General features: G+C 45.0%; 1 protein-coding gene across 2 annotated transcripts in view; it reads left to right on the top strand.

Annotated features, from left to right (window-relative positions):
- myo18ab (myosin XVIIIA b) overlaps nt 1-20,563 on the top strand; it is a 213,398-nt gene that overhangs the window by 87,482 nt on the left and 105,353 nt on the right. For both annotated transcript variants that reach the window (XM_083637540.1, XM_083637539.1), the window contains exons 5-10: nt 4,328-4,504; nt 9,296-9,506; nt 12,209-12,351; nt 12,470-12,570; nt 15,242-15,305; nt 16,329-16,473. In XM_083637540.1, the coding sequence (XP_083493666.1) occupies nt 4,328-4,504; nt 9,296-9,506; nt 12,209-12,351; nt 12,470-12,570; nt 15,242-15,305; nt 16,329-16,473 (841 nt within the window). The remainder of the gene's footprint in view (nt 1-4,327; nt 4,505-9,295; nt 9,507-12,208; nt 12,352-12,469; nt 12,571-15,241; nt 15,306-16,328; nt 16,474-20,563) is intronic.

The following is a 20,563-nucleotide window of genomic DNA, read 5'->3' as shown; positions in this document are numbered from 1 at the left end:
GTTGCCGCATACTAATGCCTGACCCACTGCCCATGATGTACAGTGTACTGCTGCAAACATCACTCACACCTCTCTTCACTGGACCCATAACATTATGTACAGTGTACTGCTGCAAACAGCACTCACGCCCCTCTCTTCACTGGACCCATAACATTATGTACAGTGTACTGCTGCAAACAGCACTCACACCCCTCTCTACACTGGACCCATAACATTATGTACAGTGTACTGCTGCAAACAGCACTCACGCCCCTCTCTTCACTGGACCCATAACATTATGTACAGTGTACTGCTGCAAACAGCACCAACCCCTCTCTTCACTGGACCCATAACATTATGTACAGTGTACTGCTGCAAACAGCACTCACGCCTCTCTTCACTGGACCCATAACATTATGTACAGTGTACTGCTGCAAACAGCACCAACCCCTCTCTTCACTGGACCCATAACATTATGTACAGTGTACTGCTGCAAACAGCACCAACCCCTCTCTTCACTGGACCCATAACATTATGTACAGTGTACTGCTGCAAACAGCACCAACCCCTCTCTTCACTGGACCCATAACATTATGTACAGTGTACTGCTGCAAACAGCACCAACCCCTCTCTTCACTGGACCCATAACATTATGTACAGTGTACTGCTGCAAACAGCACCCACCCCTCTCTTCACTGGACCCATAACATTATGTACAGTGTACTGCTGCAAACAGCACCAACCCCTCTCTTCACTGGACCCATAACATTATGTACAGTGTACTGCTGCAAACAGCACTCACGCCCCTCTCTTCACTGGACCCATAACATTATGTACAGTGTACTGCTGCAAACAGCACCCACCCCTCTCTACACTGGACCCATAACATGATGTACAGTGTACTGCTGCAAACAGCACTCACGCCCCTCTCTTCACTGGACCCATAACATGATGTACAGTGTACTGCTGCAAACAGCACCCACCCCTCTCTACACTGGACCCATAACATGATGTACAGTGTACTGCTGCAAACAGCACTCACGCCCCTCTCTTCACTGGACCCATAACATTATGTACAGTGTACTGCTGCAAACAGCACCAACCCCTCTCTTCACTGGACCCATAACATTATGTACAGTGTACTGCTGCAAACAGCACTCACACCTCTCTACACTGGACCCATAACATGATGTACAGTGTACTGCTGCAAACAGCACTCACGCCCCTCTCTTCACTGGACCCATAACATTATGTACAGTGTACTGCTGCAAACAGCACCCACCCCTCTCTACACTGGACCCATAACATTATGTACAGTGTACTGCTGCAAACAGCACTCACACCTCTCTACACTGGACCCATAACATGATGTACAGTGTACTGCTGCAAACAGCACTCACGCCCCTCTCTTCACTGGACCCATAACATTATGTACAGTGTACTGCTGCAAACAGCACCAACCCCTCTCTACACTGGACCCATAACATTATGTACAGTGTACTGCTGCAAACAGCACTCACGCCCCTCTCTTCACTGGACCCATAACATGATGTACAGTGTACTGCTGCAAACAGCACTCACGCCCCTCTCTTCACTGGACCCATAACATTATGTACAGTGTACTGCTGCAAACAGCACCAACCCCTCTCTTCACTGGACCCATAACATTATGTACAGTGTACTGCTGCAAACAGCACTCACGCCCCTCTCTTCACTGGACCCATAACATTATGTACAGTGTACTGCTGCAAACAGCACCCACCCCTCTCTACACTGGACCCATAACATGATGTACAGTGTACTGCTGCAAACAGCACTCACGCCCCTCTCTACACTGGACCCATAACATTATGTACAGTGTACTGCTGCAAACAGCACTCACGCCCCTCTCTTCACTGGACCCATAACATTATGTACAGTGTACTGCTGCAAACAGCACCCACCCCTCTCTACACTGGACCTATAACATTATGTACAGTGTACTGCTGCAAACAGCACTCACGCCCCTCTCTTCACTGGACCCATAACATGATGTACAGTGTACTGCTGCAAACAGCACCCACCCCTCTCTACACTGGACCCATAACATGATGTACAGTGTACTGCTGCAAACAGCACTCACGCCCCTCTCTTCACTGGACCCATAACATTATGTACAGTGTACTGCTGCAAACAGCACCCACCCCTCTCTACACTGGACCTATAACATTATGTACAGTGTACTGCTGCAAACAGCACCCACCCCTCTCTACACTGGACCCATAACATGATGTACAGTGTACTGCTGCAAACAGCACCCACCCCTCTCTTCACTGGACCCATAACATTATGTACAGTGTACTGCTGCAAACAGCACTCACACCCCTCTCTACACTGGACCCATAACATTATGTACAGTGTACTGCTGCAAACAGCACCCACCCCCTCTCTACACTGGACCCATAACATGATGTACAGTGTACTGCTGCAAACAGCACTCACACCCCTCTCTACACTGGACCCATAACATGATGTACAGTGTACTGCTGCAAACAGCACCCACCCCTCTCTACACTGGACCTATAACATTATGTACAGTGTACTGCTGCAAACAGCACTCACACCTCTCTTCACTGGACCCATAACATTATGTACAGTGTACTGCTGCAAACAGCACCCACCCCCTCTCTCTTCACTGGACCCATAACATTATGTACAGTGTACTGCTGCAAACAGCACCCACCCCTCTCTTCACTGGACCCATAACATTATGTACAGTGTACTGCTGCAAACAGCACCCACCCCTCTCTTCACTGGACCCATAACATTATGTACAGTGTACTGCTGCAAACAGCACCCACCCCTCTCTACACTGGACCCATAACATGATGTACAGTGTACTGCTGCAAACAGCACTCACACCCCTCTCTACACTGGACCCATAACATTATGTACAGTGTACTGCTGCAAACAGCACCCACCCCTCTCTACACTGGACCCATAACATGATGTACAGTGTACTGCTGCAAACAGCACCCACCCCTCTCTACACTGGACCCATAACATGATGTACAGTGTACTGCTGCAAACAGCACTCACCCCCTCTCTACACTGGACCCATAACATTATGTACAGTGTACTGCTGCAAACAGCACCCACCCCTCTCTACACTGGACCCATAACATTATGTACAGTGTACTGCTGCAAACAGCACCCACCCCTCTCTACACTGGACCTATAACATTATGTACAGTGTACTGCTGCAAACAGCACTCACACCTCTCTACACTGGACCCATAACATTATGTACAGTGTACTGCTGCAAACAGCACTCACACCTCTCTACACTGGACCCATAACATTATGTACAGTGTACTGCTGCAAACAGCACTCACACCTCTCTACACTGGACCCATAACATTATGTACAGTGTACTGCTGCAAACAGCACCCACCCCTCTCTACACTGGACCCATAACATGATGTACAGTGTACTGCTGCAAACAGCACCCACCCCTCTCTTCACTGGACCCATAACATTATGTACAGTGTACTGCTGCAAACAGCACCCACCCCTCTCTACACTGGACCCATAACATTATGTACAGTGTACTGCTGCAAACAGCACCCACCCCTCTCTTCACTGGACCCATAACATTATGTACAGTGTACTGCTGCAAACAGCACCCACCCCTCTCTACACTGGACCCAGGCATAACAGTATCCCTCAGATCATGTTACCCTAATGGCCCTGGGGCTTTCCCTGGTCAGGTCAAAAGGTGAAATATCTGGTGGACTGATTGCTCTTCACTCATAGCCAGTCGAATGCTAACTTGGAAAGCTAATCGTTATTAGCAGTGCCATAAGAATACTTTCCCTTGTTCCTTGTGATTTGCCAAACGTGTCAGGAGGCCTGAGGCCTGCTGTGAATCAATAGCAGTTAGGGCTGCACAATTAATCCAATCTATATTGAAATTGCAAAAAATGGCCACGTGCAATATCCAAATATCAGGAGCAGTAATGTGTCACAACATAACATTAAATGCTGCTACAGAGATGCCCCTGGCCTACACATTTATATTGAGATGGAAGGAAACATGCTTCTTTGGTACAGATCCCAGTCAAAATCACATCATCATTTTTTATATACGGTACTTTTTTCAATGAAAATGAAATGCAAGAAGTAGCATTCTCACTAAAATTGTGGCTCATATTGCAATATAATCACAATATGATTCTTTTGCCATTTACTGTTACAGCTGTGTCCTCCTAGCCAGGTCTTCAGTTACACAAATGAGGCATCAAACCCAAATCATCATTGGCACCTTTGACACCATCATGGTCTTCTTCTTCTCTGTGTCCGGCTCTAGGCTAACCCTCCATCGTACGACCGCTCGGAGGACCTGGCGTCGCTGCTCTACCTGAACGAGTCCAGCGTCATGCACTCCCTGAGGCAGCGCTACGGAGGCAACCTCATCCACACCTACGCCGGACCCAACATGGTGGTCATCAACCCCCTCAGCACGCCATCCATGTACTCTGAGAAGGTGAGCAGACGCACACGTGCATTTGACAACGCACACACGCCGTTGGACTGATATTTGGGGGCGATATTGGCTTTCCATTTCAAATCAGATGCAATCCAGTCAGTGTGGTCTCCTCTGATATGATATGTTTTTAGAATTTGTGGGCATGAAAAATGTAAATATATTGGATAATGGCACAAAAATATGTAGTTTTAACCCAAAGATTTTAATTGATAACAATTAGCATTCAGAAACCTGTTTAACGCTGGAAACACACCAGACGCTAAAGCGCGGCGAAGTGCCTGGAAGCGCAGCCAGTTTCCTTCCGGTGCCCGTGTTAACAGATTAGACCGTTTGGACCGGCCGCACCGCGCCGGCTCACGCCCTGCAACGCCAGTATCGCCGTCTGGTCTACTTTTTTGCGCGAGCCGCGAGCGATTGTCTCAAGCCAGGCAGGAAGTCAAGTTGTGAGCGCCGTGGAGCAAAACGAAACACATCTGGTGTAAACGGCCAGGCTCCTCCTGCTCGAGCTGACTTGGTGTGTTTGCACCGTTAGCCCAACCCTGTAATGTGCACTGCGCGCGCAGCCGCACACTAGGGATGGGCATCGAATTTCGAATTTTCGAATAATCGTTGTTATTATCAAGGTCGACTTTTATTATTGAAATTCGAAATTCGATTTTTTTTTTTTTTTTTTTTTTTTTTGTGTGAGTGAAATGTTGCATTGTCTCCCCTGATTCTAAGTATAGTCAAATCGCTTGGTTTGAGCAAGTAAAACCATTTTTATAAGCATTTTAAGCAAGGTTTATGGAAAAATGAATGGCGGATGAAATCCCATGAAGAGGGAGAGGGGGTGACTTTGGCACCCCTTTGGCACTCAGACCTGAGCCTACTAAATATTTAATGAACCACTCATGATTGTCAAAACTGTTTTTTATTTTCGAAAATGTCAATGTCATGTAACATGTTCTTTACTTCAGTGGTGCAATGCTTGTTTGAGCTAAAAATCCACAGCAGAAGCTTTTTATATTAATTAATAAAGCCGTAGACTTAGAATCAGGGGAGACAATGCAACATTTCACTCACAGAAAAAAAAAAAAAAAAAAAAAATTTTTTTACATTTTTTATTTTATTTTCGAATTTCGAATTAAATTCGAATTTGGCCAGCGAATTTCGAATAGTGTTTTTGCTAGAAATGCCCATCCCTACCGCACACACACACACACACACACACACACACACACACCGTAACATATATAAGCCATAAAAATGTAATAAGGATGAAGCATAATAACAAAGCACTTGTCGCACCTTGTCTGAGACTTAAGAGCCAAATGGATATTTAACACTTGACTCCCAGACACTAACACACAAACCTTCATTGAACTCTTAAGTGATGTGCATCTAGTACACACCCATGGTACACTACACACACACACACACACACACACACACACACACACACACACACACACACACACACACACACACACACACACACACACACACACACACACTCCTTTCACCCACATACACTTTTTCCTCCTTTAGTGGTCTGCCTATTATAGTGGTGAGCGACTTCTGAACTAAATGGAGAAAGATGTGTGAGATGATAGCCCTCCAAAGACAATGAAATCCAATCAGCCTAATGAGATCTGGAGCTTACAGTTCCCAGAGGCCAGCGGCCTCCAACATCTACTCAGCTTTCATTGTTTACCATCAAATGATGTTCTATTAGACCTGGGAAGGCTCACTCTCTCTCTCTCTCTCTCTCTCTCTCTCTCTCTCTCTCTCTCTCTCTCTCTCTCTCCCTCTCTCTCTCTCACTCTCTCTCTCTCTCACTCTCTCTCTCTCTCACTCTCTCTCTCTCTCACACTCACTCACTCACTCACACACACACACACACACACACACACACACACACACACACACACACACACACACACAGATGCAGCTCATTTTGTAACATGGAAGCTACATCAAAGAAGTCAAGCAAGGCAAGGCTCTTAAAAAGCTCTTAAATGTTTTACAGTGTATCTAAGCTCAAGGCCTAGCGCATGTTAAAGAGCATGGTGCAGGTTAGACACCACGTTGCATTCATATGTGGGACTTTTATGTAGCAATCTTATTTTCATATATATATATATATATATATATATATATATATATATATATATATATATATATATATATATATATATATATATACCTGCACCACGCTCTTTAAGTCTGAAATGTAGTGGTAGAAGTCACACAGACCTATACAGTATTTCCATAGGCTCTACAGTTGCAAAACTGGTCTCATATTTAATTCTAAGTGACATTCAATATGTCTTCAAATGTCTTAAATCTAGTTGAAGCTTGCAGATGCCCTGTAAAGATCATTGCCTTTCGTGAATGTTAGAACTGTGAGAAATGTACAGTGGCATACAGTAAGCATCTGATAGATTGTCACAAGCTCGCTAATCGTTCTACTTTAACCCATTGATACCTGATGCAGCATTTGCGTGTATATCCCTCATTTGTGTGTGTATCCCTTTAAGACGGTCTTAAAGGGATACACACACAAATGCTGCATCAGGTATCAATGGGTTAAACCTCTCTCACTGCGCGACACATGGCCAGCGTTTTTGTTGCCACGACCAAAGATATTTCCACGTTTCTCTCATGTTGGTCATCTTTCGTCTGGACAGCCCAAAATCGCACAGTGTGTCAGAGGCATAAGCAGTTTCTCTGAGGGGATTCCCCCAGGGCAATTCCATATCTCCTAACCCTTATACCACCTGAATCTAACGTTAGTAAATCCAGTCGGGAGCAGCGTCTATCTCGTCTATGGCGACCGGGTACGTCTCCGTCCGACTTCTCGTTTCCCGTTTCAAACAAAAAACAAACTGCCCGAATGTACATGGACCCCAGTCGCCATTGTTGTTATTACTCCTCGGCATTAGTCTTCCTCTGCGCTGATTGGCTAATCATCAGTCCCCCGCGCCACTGATTGGCTAATCGTTGGCTCAACCGAGGACATAGCTGTTGCATAATGAGTCATATGATATGATGATGTCGACCAACTCGAAATATGTAAGATATGAACATAATACTATAATGTATACAAATGCAATAAGTAAGTTGCCCTTAGTTAGTAGCGCATGGATGGACAAGACTACCCCGACTGTGGTCAGTCACTGTTGTGTTCAGATGACACAGCTGTCTGTCTTGTAATGGGGAGTCTTTGTGTCGTTCTGGTTTTCACACTACATGACTGAGCTGCCACAGAGGATCACACATTACAAGATCTTTCAGCAGGAGAGTCCCCGACGAGTCCACAAACGCAGGCTCACACAGGTTCTTCTGTCTAAACACACGCTTACAAACGCAGGCTCACACAGGTTCTTCTGTCTAAACACACGCTTACAAAAACATATACTGTATAGAGACACTGCGGAGCGCGTCATCATTCAGAAACCACGCCCAAAACGGGGGAAAACAGAAACCCCCCCGTCCAATCCTGCCGTTCTCCTGTGCATGGTTGAGTGTTGCACCAAAAGATCGTATATACGGAAGATGAACACTCCAACTTACTTCCTTGACAGCTAGATCCACATTTTTCTTCTTGCCAATTCTCAATGGCTTCCTTGTTTTGCTCGGGAGTACAACAAAACTTTAACTGGCGATTTTTTTCATTTGTTGTGTGCGCAGCCCCACCACACACAACAGCTTTTAGCTATGTTTAATTCAAGGAAAATGATGCTGGTCTATGGGAGTGAACGGAGCGATTTCCCCCGTGATGGGCGTGGCCTATTTCATGCAGTGTCTCTATGGGCCATTCTACATCATTGGTTCAAAGTCAGAGTTATTATGTTTACTGCTATCTCAAAGGTTATTTGGGGTTTCAATAGATGATAGAATGATCTTAGTAAACATCTAAGATTTGCATAGCTACTTAAAAAATGCTTAAAAAAAGGGGTGGGGTTTTTGTCGGACAGCAGTTTGCACCAATCCGGTAGAATGACTCGTATACTTTCCAGTGTTTCCCCTAGAAAACTTGTCAGGCCTGGAGGGATTTCGAAACGTACCCCGACCGCAACGGTGGGGACCCTCGCTGGCGACGCTAAACTTTTAGCTAACCTGTTCGCATCTATGTTCGCAATGGCATCCCAAGTACGCTCGCACGATGTTTCTAAAAGCAAAATGCTTATTGTTTTGAATGATTTGGCATCTTCTATTACTGTCAACACCAGTATTGTTGTATTGTAATAATATGCCATAAAGGTTTATTGAAATTAAAGCAGGGGTCAAAAACTAAAGGCGTGGCGGGCCCGCCACGCCTGTAGAATGGTAGGGGAAACACTGCTTTTTTCCATCAGACCACCTGCCTGCTTGCAGCCTGCTTGCAGCCTGCTTGCAGCCTGCTGCAGACAGCAGACATCACGCTGGCCGTGTCTGCCTCACTGCGCTCTCATTGGCTGTAGCACGTTGATCCCGATGAAGGATATTTAGCCTGCTAGATATCTGCCTGTGTCTGTGACTCAGCAGCTCCCCGCTCCCCCCTGTGGACAGTTCACACATAGCAATCGAGCGGCAACCAATTCACCCCTGATCTGTTTTTTTCTTTGTCCAGCTCCAAAAACTGTTGCCGAGGGCTCGTATCGTCTTGTCTGAATGTGGCTTTAGTAGCACATTGGATTATTGCATAAATTTGCAGTATTGCACAGTGAAGATGCACATGATAAAATATGGGTTATCTTATTTCTCTTTCCCTATTCTCTCCTCCCCCCCCCCCTCCCACCACCCCCGTCCCTCTCTCCTCCTCAGGTGATGCACATGTTCAAAGGCTGCCGCCGCGAGGACTCGGCGCCACACGTCTACGCCGTGGCCCAGTCGGCCTACCGCAACCTGCTGACCACCCGGCAGGACCAGTCCATCGTGCTGCTGGGCAAGACCGGCAGCGGCAAGACCACCAACTGCCAGCACCTGGTCCAGTACCTGGTCTCTATCGCCGGCAGCACCGGCAAGATCTTCTCTGGTGAGCCCACACGCAGAAAGGACTGCTCTTACAGTCATAATAATCATCATCGAGAATAATAATTCGCATCATCTTTATCTTTTTGTCTCTGTGAGTTCTGCTGCTAGTGTCACTGCTTTTGCTTCTTTTCTTTTTTTTTTACTTATTTTCTTATAGTTAAGTTTTAGAATTTTCGGTCGAGTGTGTTTTTATGTGCCCAGTTGCTCTTCACACTCTGTTACATTAGGGGAGTAGAATATTGATCAGAGAATTGATAAGTATCCGTCTCGGTAAGCAATACGATACCCAACCGTTATACTGTGATCTAGACTTTGAGACCGCTGTGAACCTTGTGAACCTCTTGCTTTTAATCTAGAATCTAATCTTTAGATCAGCTAATCGGAACCCGCCCAAGGACCTGCTTAGACCTGCTTAGACCACAGTCATATGGGTTCAAAAGTGACGTGGCATCAAGTCATCAGTAAGATCTTCTTCACATCAATTTGCCAGCAGCCGGTAGAAAAAGGCGATGACATTGCGATGTGTCTCTCTTTGCTTCATTAAGAATCCAAGCTGCATGAGAGGAGACAGAGCCAAACGGAGTGAGGCAGCAGCAATACAGAACCTAAGCCAGAGGACACGAAGAAGACTTTGGGGATCGTTTGACGGGGGTGTTAAATCATGAAGAAGACTTTGGGGAGCGTTTGACGGGGGTGTTAAATAATTTGGGAAAACGGCTTTAAGGCGCTTGGCACACGTACAAATGTGGGTGGACGGTTGGTCTCATAAGGGTGTGTGTGTGCGTGCGTGCGTGCATGTGTGCGTGTGTGTGTGTGTGTGTGGTGATGGCAGCCCTCTGATGAAGCCCTATGGAGGAAAGCGATAATTAGTCGAGCTTATTGAAGTATCCCAGCTCTCTAGCTTAACGGTAATCTGCCAACTAGGCTTTAGCTTTCAGCGTTTAGCCAGTGGAGCGTGACAGAGGGAGGCGATGAGATCTATCCTGCCACTGTGCATTTCAAAATGTCATCCTGCTGGGTCTTGCCGTCTCATTGTTTGGTCCTCTAGTTGTGTACCACTCACTAAATTAGACGAGGGGAAAAACACACAACTACCGGTAAATATAAGATATAAACAAGAATTAAGCTAATGAGAATTCACCCTGTGGGGGAAATCCACCCTAAACCCTTTGACACTGTGGGAAGACAACTGCCACAGACGTACCTTGCATTCCTGGGTTCATTTTGTTGTAGCGGCTTATGTTGAAGAATGTCCACTGTGTCAGCTGCCCGCGGATCCAGAGGGAGACCATACTACTGTCTCAGCTGCCCGCAGATCCAGAGGGAGACCATACTACTGTCTCAGCTGCCCGCAGATCCAGAGGGAGACCATAGGAACGGAAAACTTCCCCCTAAGTTTTTGTCCTACATAAAAGTAGAACTAAAAGACAGCAATTTGAGGATCTGAAGTTGCAGCCAGGAACATATTTACGAAGCAGATCTGCAGTATAATGTCATCAGGGGAGAGTTCATGAAATTATTTAAAAATGATAAAAAAGAATATTAAAATCTATTCAAAAATGAACTGGTACAGTAATTAATGCGGGGACTTAGGAGCCATTTGTGCTCTCTTCCTGGTCCTATTTAAAAGCAGCAGTATTTTGGCCGTTTTGTAGCTGTCCTATAGTTTTTTTTTGCTTGCTAAAAAAAACATGCATTAATCTGTACCTTATTTATATTATCCAGGTGATAAAAGGCAGTTTTAGTTGGACACTCTCAAAGACAACCATAAGTTCTTAGCATTAGATTTAATATTCTCTTTCGTGGCGCCTTGGGCCCAATTACAATAATTTGCAATTGTGTCTTTCTTCAACTTAAGATTTTGTGCCACCATGCATTGATGTTTGAAATACAGCCACTAAGGACCTGCATAGGCGTCAGATCATCTGGCATGACTGAGCTATACAGCTGCTCCACCCTCTGCCGATCTGGGGAGAGCCGAGACTAGCACCATGCTTCCTCCGCCACATGCACAGTTGCCAGCCGCTTCTTTTCACCTGACAGGGGGAGCTTCACCGGTAGGACGTAGCATGTGGGAGAATCACGCTATTCCCACAAGTTCCCTTCCACCCCGACCAGGCGCCCCGACCGACCAGAGGAGGCGCTAGTGCAGCCGCCAGTACACATACCCTTAATCCGGCTTCACACCCGCAGACACCAGCCATTCGTGCCCGTATGGACGCTCGACCAAGCCGGAGGTAACACGGGGTTGCGAACCTGCGACCCTCGTGTTGGTAGGCAGGGAATCTACCGCTACACTACCCGGACACCCTAGGACCTGAACCAATTTAAAACCGTGCCAGTAAGACCAACCCACTTATGCAATCTATTTAATACGATGGTCAGTCAGGTCAAGAAACAGCAGAACAAAGAGCTTATTAGCATCAAGGTTGATTCTGCCGTCATTTACTATCTCAGCAGAGCTGTCTCTTTGCTGTGCCTCGCATTCAAATGTGACGTTTTATATTCAGTCAATTGCATGAAGGCAACATCAAAGGCAACTAGCTGGAGTGCAAAATACCAGACAGGGGTGGACGACGGTCAGATCTTAGCTCTTACTCAGTCATTTTAGCTCTATATAGTTCACTCTGGTCAAATTCCTTCAGTCCTTAAAACCAACTGCTCGTTTTTGACGGTGAAATTGTCTGTTTCACCCATTCCCAGCGGAAAAGTGGCAGGCGGTCTACACCATCCTGGAAGCTTTCGGCAACAGCGCCACCGCCATGAACACCAACGCCAGTCGCTTTTCCCAGATCGTGTCCCTGGACTTTGACCAGGCTGGACAGGTGGCCTCTGCTTCTATCCAGGTAACCCCCACGCTAACTACATATAGATTAGGATCTCCCACAATATATCGGCAATCATATTGTATCGCCCGATGTTAGTCATTTTTTCAAATATGTCGTATCGGTCTGGTCTTCTCAGACGATGCTGCTGGAGAAGCTGAGGGTGACCAGACGTCCTGAGTCCGAGTCCACCTTTAACGTCTTCTACTACATGATGGCCGGAGCCGACAGCGCCCTCAGGTGACCCCTCTAGGCCTAAGCTGGCCTCAGAACATTCATTAGCTACAGTACGGTCAATCAGAAAAATACTTTTGTTTGCTTTGGTTTGATAGTTAACACGTTCACTGCCAATGACGAGTTGACTCGTCAAACACAATCCAACGGTTCACTGCCAATGACGAGTTGAGACGTCAAAAAATATATATATTTTTTTTTGACGGTGCTACGTGGATCAATGCCCCCCACGTCTCCTATAAAAATATTGGAGCCGGCGAACATGTACAACCCATTCCACGGACCCACTAAGTGGCGACAGTGCTCTCCACACTAGCAAAAGCAGAGCCAAAACTGTAGGGGAACGCGCGAGGAAACCATTCTCTACTGTAAAATGGATTGGCGAAAACGCTTTCACTTTCGCGCATTATCGCGCTGGGAGCTGGCGGTGGGGGATTCCAAAAATAGACTGGGTGGAAAACACACTTTGAAACACGCAGCATAAAGCCTAGAATCGCACAAAGCTTCATCAAAGCTCTCAAACCCAAGACACGAGTGAGCCCTATCCACACTCGCTGCCAGGGAGGGAGGCTGCTCAAACTCGCAGCAGCAGCAGCAGAACACTCGCTTGTGACAAACGCAGGCTGAAAGCCACCAGACACGCCCACGGAGGGAGGAGTTTGAAGGAGAGGGCGTTCAGAACTATATTGTTTAGATGTCTGATCTCTCACTGATGCCAAAAATAAATGGTTAAAGTGACTGTTCTGCCTGTTTGATTGAATTTCACAAAACTGCGATTATCTCAGCTTTCAGTCTCAGACGATGAAACCATGCTGTACTCAACGGCTAATATCTACATAACTACTAACTCTACAAACTAACTCTTTTAGACAGAGAAAGCACACATTCTATTAGTACTTTTGTGAACTTTGTGTTCACAAAGTCAAAGCAGAAAATAATCCTCGGCTCTTGTAAAATGAGCCAGAATCCTCAAAAAAACCCTCTGGCAGAACCTACCTACAGTAAAAAAAAAAGGCTGGCAGTGAATGTGTTAAATTGGTCTAAAATTAAATTCCACATAGCATTAAAACATTTTTTTTAATAGAATACAGTGATATTGTTCTAGTTTGCTCTTTAAAGCGCCTTATTGTTTTGAGATTTTGGTACATAATCATATTCTCTTCGGACCCACATACATATCAAACTGCCAATTACAGCATGGCATGGAAAATAAATTCACTGTTTGATCCTGAATGTGGCTAATATTGGCGGACTGCTGCCGAGCATATATGGGGATGTCTGTGTTTAATAGCAACAATTTTATTTATTAAATTAGTTTATTATTGTTTTATTTATTAATTTTCTATATATCCTATTTTCATATTCATCATAGAGTTAATAATAATAATAATAATGCATTTTATTTAAAAGCGCCTTTCAGGTCACTCAAGGACACTTTACAGGGTTAAAATGAGATGCAGAGCAACAGGTACAAGCAAACAGTATAAAATATAAGAGAGTGCAAGGGAAATAAGATAGAACAACAACAAAGAAACTAAACAGTAAACAAAGAAAACACCATGGAAATTACAGGGAGTATGCTAATTTGAAAAGGTGAGTTTTGAGGCTGGATTTGAACAGGGAGGGTGTCAATATTGCGAATGTCAGGAGGGAGTGAGTTCCAGAGTTTGGGAGCAGAGCGGCTGAAAGCTCTGCTCCCCATGGTGGTGAGCCGGGCAGAAGGGACAGAGAGAGATGGATGGAGGAGGAGGATCTGAGGGAGCGGGTAGAGGTGGCAGTGTGGAGGAGGTCAGACAGATAAGGAGGGGCGAGGTTGTGGATGGCTTTGAATGCGTGCAGGAGGATTTTAAAGTCTATGCGGAATTTAACTGGGAGCCAATGAAGTTGCTGTAGGACAGGGGTAATGTGATGGAAGGAGGGGGTTTTGGAGATGATGCGGGCGGCTGAGTTCTGGACCAGTTGGAGCTTATGGAGGGATTTCTGAGGGAGACCAAAGAGGAGGGAGTTACAGTAATCGATGCAGGAAGTGACAAGGCTGTGCACAAGAATAGCGGTGGTGTGGGGGGTGAGGGAAGGGCGGAGACGATTGGTGTTGCGTAGGTGGAAGTAAGCAGACCGGGTGATATTATTGATGTGAGATTTGAAGGAAAACCTGCCATTATAGAACAACTGTCAGGGTGATCACACTAAATGAGTAAACACTTGCAGTGGACCTTGCAAAAAAAAAGCCACAATCCAAAAAAGTCCCATTCCTCCCTTTATTTATTATAGATTTTTATTTATTTATTTATTTTAAGTAGGACTTAAAAGAGCCACAACTATCCATAAAGGAGCCGCATGTGGCTCTAGAGCATTCATGTACTCGTCCAGGCATGGATTGTTTCAATGTAGCCTGCTAAACCTTGGACTGAAATGACACGTCATCCCGACAATGTGGATCGCAGCGTCTTCACATTACTTTGCTGCAGCCACTTTTCTTTCTCACTGTCTCGTCGCACAAAGATAACGGACAGCTTTTGTCCTCGGCGAGCCTCGTCTCGTCCAAGCGGCGGCGTCCTGCAGGTTTTGACCCGCAATGGCCGCCAGGCAGGTTTTCAATGACCGCTCCTTCATCACTCTGTCTCATTTCCTGCCATTTTACCCGTCCATTCTCACTGTGAAATCCCTCTGCCCCCAGAACCGAGCTGCACTTCAACCACTTTGCAGAGAACAGCGCTTTCGGGATCCTGCCGCAGTCGAAGGTAATGACAACTCGATGCTGTGATTCAGGGCCGTCTGTCTGTAGCACCACAATGATGCCTAAGCATGAAAAGAGAAAAATGTGTCTTTTGTCTATGTCTTTGACATCCTTGAAAACTTGTCAAAGATTGTTTTGTAAATAGACATAAGACATGGGTCATTGAAAGTGCTTGAATTTCTATATTTTGTGTACGAATAGAAATTGAAGTTTTTTAGATTTTGTTTCTACTTATTGTTAGTAAAATAGTTTACTTATTGTTAGTAAAATAGTTTACTTATTGTTAGTAAAATAGTTTACTTATTGTTAGTAAAATAGTTGAGAAGTGTTCATGCATTCGAGCCTCTCTCTCTCTTTAATTGTTGTCTGTGAGCTTCTGTGTGTGTATTGAAATAAATGTCATCACAGGAACCTGTGCATGTCCTTCTGTAGATCTGCTGATGTGAATACAAAGCACATTTGCACTCCATCTGCTTCTTCATATTCCATATTCTCTCTTATTTGTGTATGTTGCATATATCTCTGTTTCTATCATTCACACTTATTTCATACTGCACCAGTGTTTCCCACAGGATGTAGTGAGGCTGTGGTGGGTGGAGCATGAAAATTTGCTCAATTTTAAAGTTAAACGCATCAATCTGGTGCACTTTGAGAGCAAAATTAACAAATTAGACTATGGTAGGACAAATTAGACTATGGTGGGTCACCACACTCGAGGTAATTAATGGGAAACATTGCTGCGCATATTTCATTTCTCTGTAGATTTCCATATTGTACATATTTTCATTCATTTTTTTGTATGTTCTACTGCCATTATTTTGCACACCCTCATACTGCTGTAAGTCTTTGCTTTTTCATACTACATACATTTCAATATAATATGTTGTTCACGTGCTGGATTTGTCCATTGCATTATGTTTAATACCCCCTATTTGCTACATTCCTCTTATTTATATTCTATATGTTTATTTGATGAATCCTACTAGTATTTGCTGCTGAAGTTGTAGTCTGCTCTTGTCTTCTCCAGCCTGAGGACAAGCAGCGATCCTCCCAGCAGTTCACCAAGCTGCAGGCAGCCATGAAGGTTCTGGGCATCTCTGCTGAAGAGCAAAAGGCCCTGTGGCTCGTCCTGGGGGCTATTTATCACCTCGGGGCCGCCGGGGCCACAAAAGGTAGGAACCTCCCATCCCACTGACTGTGAATAAGCAGATGAAGAAATACATTTCTGACAGACTCCATGCTAACACTTTAGCATACATATCTATGTTGAGTGACAGTAGGCTCCATGCTAACACTTTAGCATACATATCTATGTTGAGTGATAGTAGCTCCATGCTAACACTTTAGCATACATATCTATGTTGAGTGACAGTAGGCTCCATGCTAACACTTTAGCATACTATGTTGAGTGACAGTAGGCTCCATGCTAATACTTTAGCATATCTACTGTATGTCGAGTGTTAGGCTACATGCTAACACTTTAGTGTACAATATGTCGAGTGATAGCAGGCTCCATGCTAACAATTTAGCATGCACTATGTTGAGTGATAGTAGGCTCCATGCTAACAATTTAGCATACACTATGTTGAGTGATAGTAGGCTCCATGCTAATACTTTAGCATATCTGTCGAGTGTTAGGCTACATGCTAACACTTTAGTGTACAATATGTCGAGTGATAGCAGGCTCCATGCTAACAATTTAGCATGCACTATGTTGAGTGATAGCAGGCTCCATGCTAACAATTTAGCATGCACTATGTTGAGTGATAGCAGGCTCCATGCTAACAATTTCCCATGCACTATGTTGAGTGACACTAGGTCCATGACAGAGATTGCTTGAATGACAGAGAACAAGATTCTCTGTCACTTTGACAGACAGGATCGCAACAACTCTGCCATAATCTATTGACCTGTGTTAAAATGACAAAAGCCTTCAGATTTTTCTGTCATTGTTAAGAAAAAAGGTAAACGATGGAAGATGTGACCACTGGCCCATGCTAACAGTTTAGCATACTCTATGTTGAGTGATAGATGTAGCTCCATGCTAACACTTTAGCGTACACTATGCTGAGTGATAATAGCTCCATACACAGTCTCCTATCACACATGGCTTTACTTCACGCAGAAAAGCCTCAAATATAATGTGTCCTGCGGTAGTGAGCTAACCATGACTAAACTTGGTTTGTCGTTTCTGACATCAAAAACTTGAAATAATTCACTAAACTAACCAAAATATGTGTCTTTAACCAAATGGATGCATGTTATCTCCTCATGCTCTCACTGGCAAACAGCCCGTGGTTCTCATCTGTGTGTGTTAGTCTTTTATTAGCGAATGTTTAGAGAACACGCGTGTTTATTCAGGCACGTTGATGTCACTCTACTTAATTAGCTTATTAGAAAATGAGTGACAGCATTATAACACCGCCGTTCATTAATTGCCCGTGGGCGTGCTCCCCCCCCCCCCCCCCCCCCCCCCCCACGATAAGGAAATGGCCAAAAGAAGAAGCGCAGAAGCGTCGTCAAATCCATTTACTCTTGTTGTGCAAGAAGCCCCTTAATTAAATCAGCAGCTCAAAGATAGTCTGAGCCGGCGCTCGCCTGGCCATTCATTAGGCATGTCGCTCGCTCGCCTCGTACAAAGCAGGCTCCACCAACCCACGACTCTGGAGCAGTTTTAATTTGAGCTCGGGTGTTGAATGTATGGCAGACATTTTGATTCGATTTGATTTGTGTGTGCCGTCTATCTCTTAACGAAGACAGATAGGTGGCTGCTCTCCGATTGTATTCGCAGTGCTATTCCTCACAGTGCTATTCCTCTGTCCTCCCACAGTCACAGATGTAGACGAAGGTGGTAATGAACTTTAATCATCCCAGCGCAGGCCAAAACTCATCTCCACTGTGTGTGTGTGTGTGTGTGTGTGTGTGTGTGTGTGTGTGTGTGTGTGTGTGTGTGTGTGTGTGTGTGTTCTTATACTTCTATCCTTGTGAGAACCAGTTTGAGTTTTGGAGTGAGTCCATGTTGGCCGGTCTTCACCTCTACAAGGGGTTAGTCTAGGTTGAGGATTTGCGTTTACGTTTAACATTGGAATTATAGGGTACTGTATCTGTGCTTCCTTAAAAAGTATTAGAATATTACCGTTATTAGAGGTATTTTTCACCATGCAAAAGACAGGTTTCTTTGTGCTGCGTGTGCACTATTACAATATGTCAGTCTGAACACTTGTTGTCCCGTGAAAGCCTGCTATCTTCACAGTGTCAGAGTTCATCCAATGGTTTTTTTTTATAGGAGGAGCATGTCGTCATTCAACTGAAGTTAAAACATGAAATTCAAGATTGGAGTTGGAGCAATCTGCATCATCAGATACAGTATCTGCTTCACTAAACACAGTTGGACGTCGTCTCCCTTAAGAATTAATTGAGAGTTTCACAGCTTCAAGACTTGAATTTGGCTGTCTGAAAAACAGAAACCTACTGTAGTCTTAGGTTTAGGTTTAGGTTAGGCCTGAGGTGAATGTTGTTTTAGCATTGGGACTTAGGGTTAAGATTGGAATTGGTCCAGGTCAGAGTAAGCCTTAATTCTAAGGGAATGAATAAAGTCAATGGAAGGTCCTCACTAGTATAGTCAAGACAAGTGTGTGTGTGTGTGTGTGTGTGTGTGTGTGTGTGTGTGGGTGTGTGTGTGTGTGTGTGTGTGTGTGTGTGTGTGTGTGCCCCCCGTCGTATTTGTATGAGCATAGCCAAGCTGCTCTTGCATGAAGCTGGGGGTTGTTGTTTACGCCTCTCTCTCTCTTTCTCTTTCTCTCTCTCTTTCTCTCTCTCTCTCTCTCTCTCTCTCTCTCTCATCCCGCCCAGCTATTTGCCTCCTCACACCGTCCGCCAACCATTTATTCCTGCGCCTTCGCCAGCCTCGCTCGCCCTCTTAATGAGACCGTGTTCCTGCTCCAATTACCATAATCTATAGAGAAAATAAGCCAAATCCCTCTGCACAGGTCATCGCCCCCCTTAAGAAATAAACATTACGCAAAAAAAAAGAGACTCGGAGGAAAATGTTCTTCTATGCGGCGACCGGAGCTTTTTGTCTGAGTGCGGCTGACTTTGAACCATACTCCCGGCTGCCAGTAGGGGTCAGGCTTGACATTTGACTCCACACGCGCGGCCCCACAGTGAGCAGCTACAGCAACATGAACAAAAGAGTGTTTTCACTGTGTGCCGTTCCGCTTCACACTTTGATATCCTCTGTCTCCGTGCCAGTTAGAGGGATAAAGGCTTCGTAGTAGAGAAGTCAAATGGTTCAATTCATAGCGGGGAGGATGCCGCTCGGCGTAAACAAGCAGTGTTTTCCCCTCCCCGCCGGAGACATTTTCTCATTGAAGTGGAGGTGGTCCTGTCGGTGTGTACTTGTATTCCTGTCCTTACGAGGACCAAAAGTGTCATCCGAGGATAAGAAAGAGGAGGAAGGCTCTCCGGCCAAAATGAGAATATTTTCACTTCTACAAGGAGACGAGTCTTCTGAGACTCTTCTGAAAACCTTGTATCATGTCAACTTTTTGAGTTTATCCCATCGGTTTGGAAAAGATTTCAAAAGCTCGTAGGGTCTTAGGGGTTTCCCAACCCCATAGCAGAACATGGCATCCTTGAGCTGAAGTTGGATTTGGAACATTCACCAAAAAAAAATCACAAAAACTGGAGTTTTCACCGAGCGGGGAGATTTCGGCTTGTAAATGTGAAGCCAATGCGGAAGCGACAAAAACCGGGGTTCCTCAAATGGCCACTTGAGGCTGGCTACAAAAGGGAGTCATTCCGCATTTACCCCCATGTTAAAATGCCCGTCTTTACAGCAGAAATAAACATGTTTCCAGCCTGGTTCAAAATATGGTTTTGGGCTCTATCCACCTTATTTTTGAATGCCCCACTGTAAAAAATAATTGTGGGTACAAGGTCCGGTTTAACGTGACTTATTGTTGCAGCTTGCCATTTCCTTTGTTATACTCTGCTGCAGACCCGAATTATAAACCGGAAACTGGAGTACGCTATAAAAGTTATAAATATAGTCACTAACCAATGCTGGGGGTCCGTATGGAAACAGTGTTACTCGAAATGGTTAAAAGTTAAATCAATTTGGTCATTCAGTGGCGTTTTACTGCCAAGTAAAGTAACTATTACGCTAGCCGCTAGCATTAGCCACAGTAGCCGACTACCCACAATGCATTACGTTATCCCAGCACCCGAACGACACGGCTATAGAGCAGAATGGCTCTGCTG

Source organism: Poromitra crassiceps (assembly GCF_964638095.1).
Source record: "Poromitra crassiceps genome assembly, chromosome: 5".
NCBI classification, from domain to species: Eukaryota; Metazoa; Chordata; class Actinopteri; order Beryciformes; family Melamphaidae; genus Poromitra; species Poromitra crassiceps.
The sequence above is the reverse complement of the archived record's forward strand: the minus strand, read 5'-3'. Positions and strand labels throughout refer to the sequence as shown.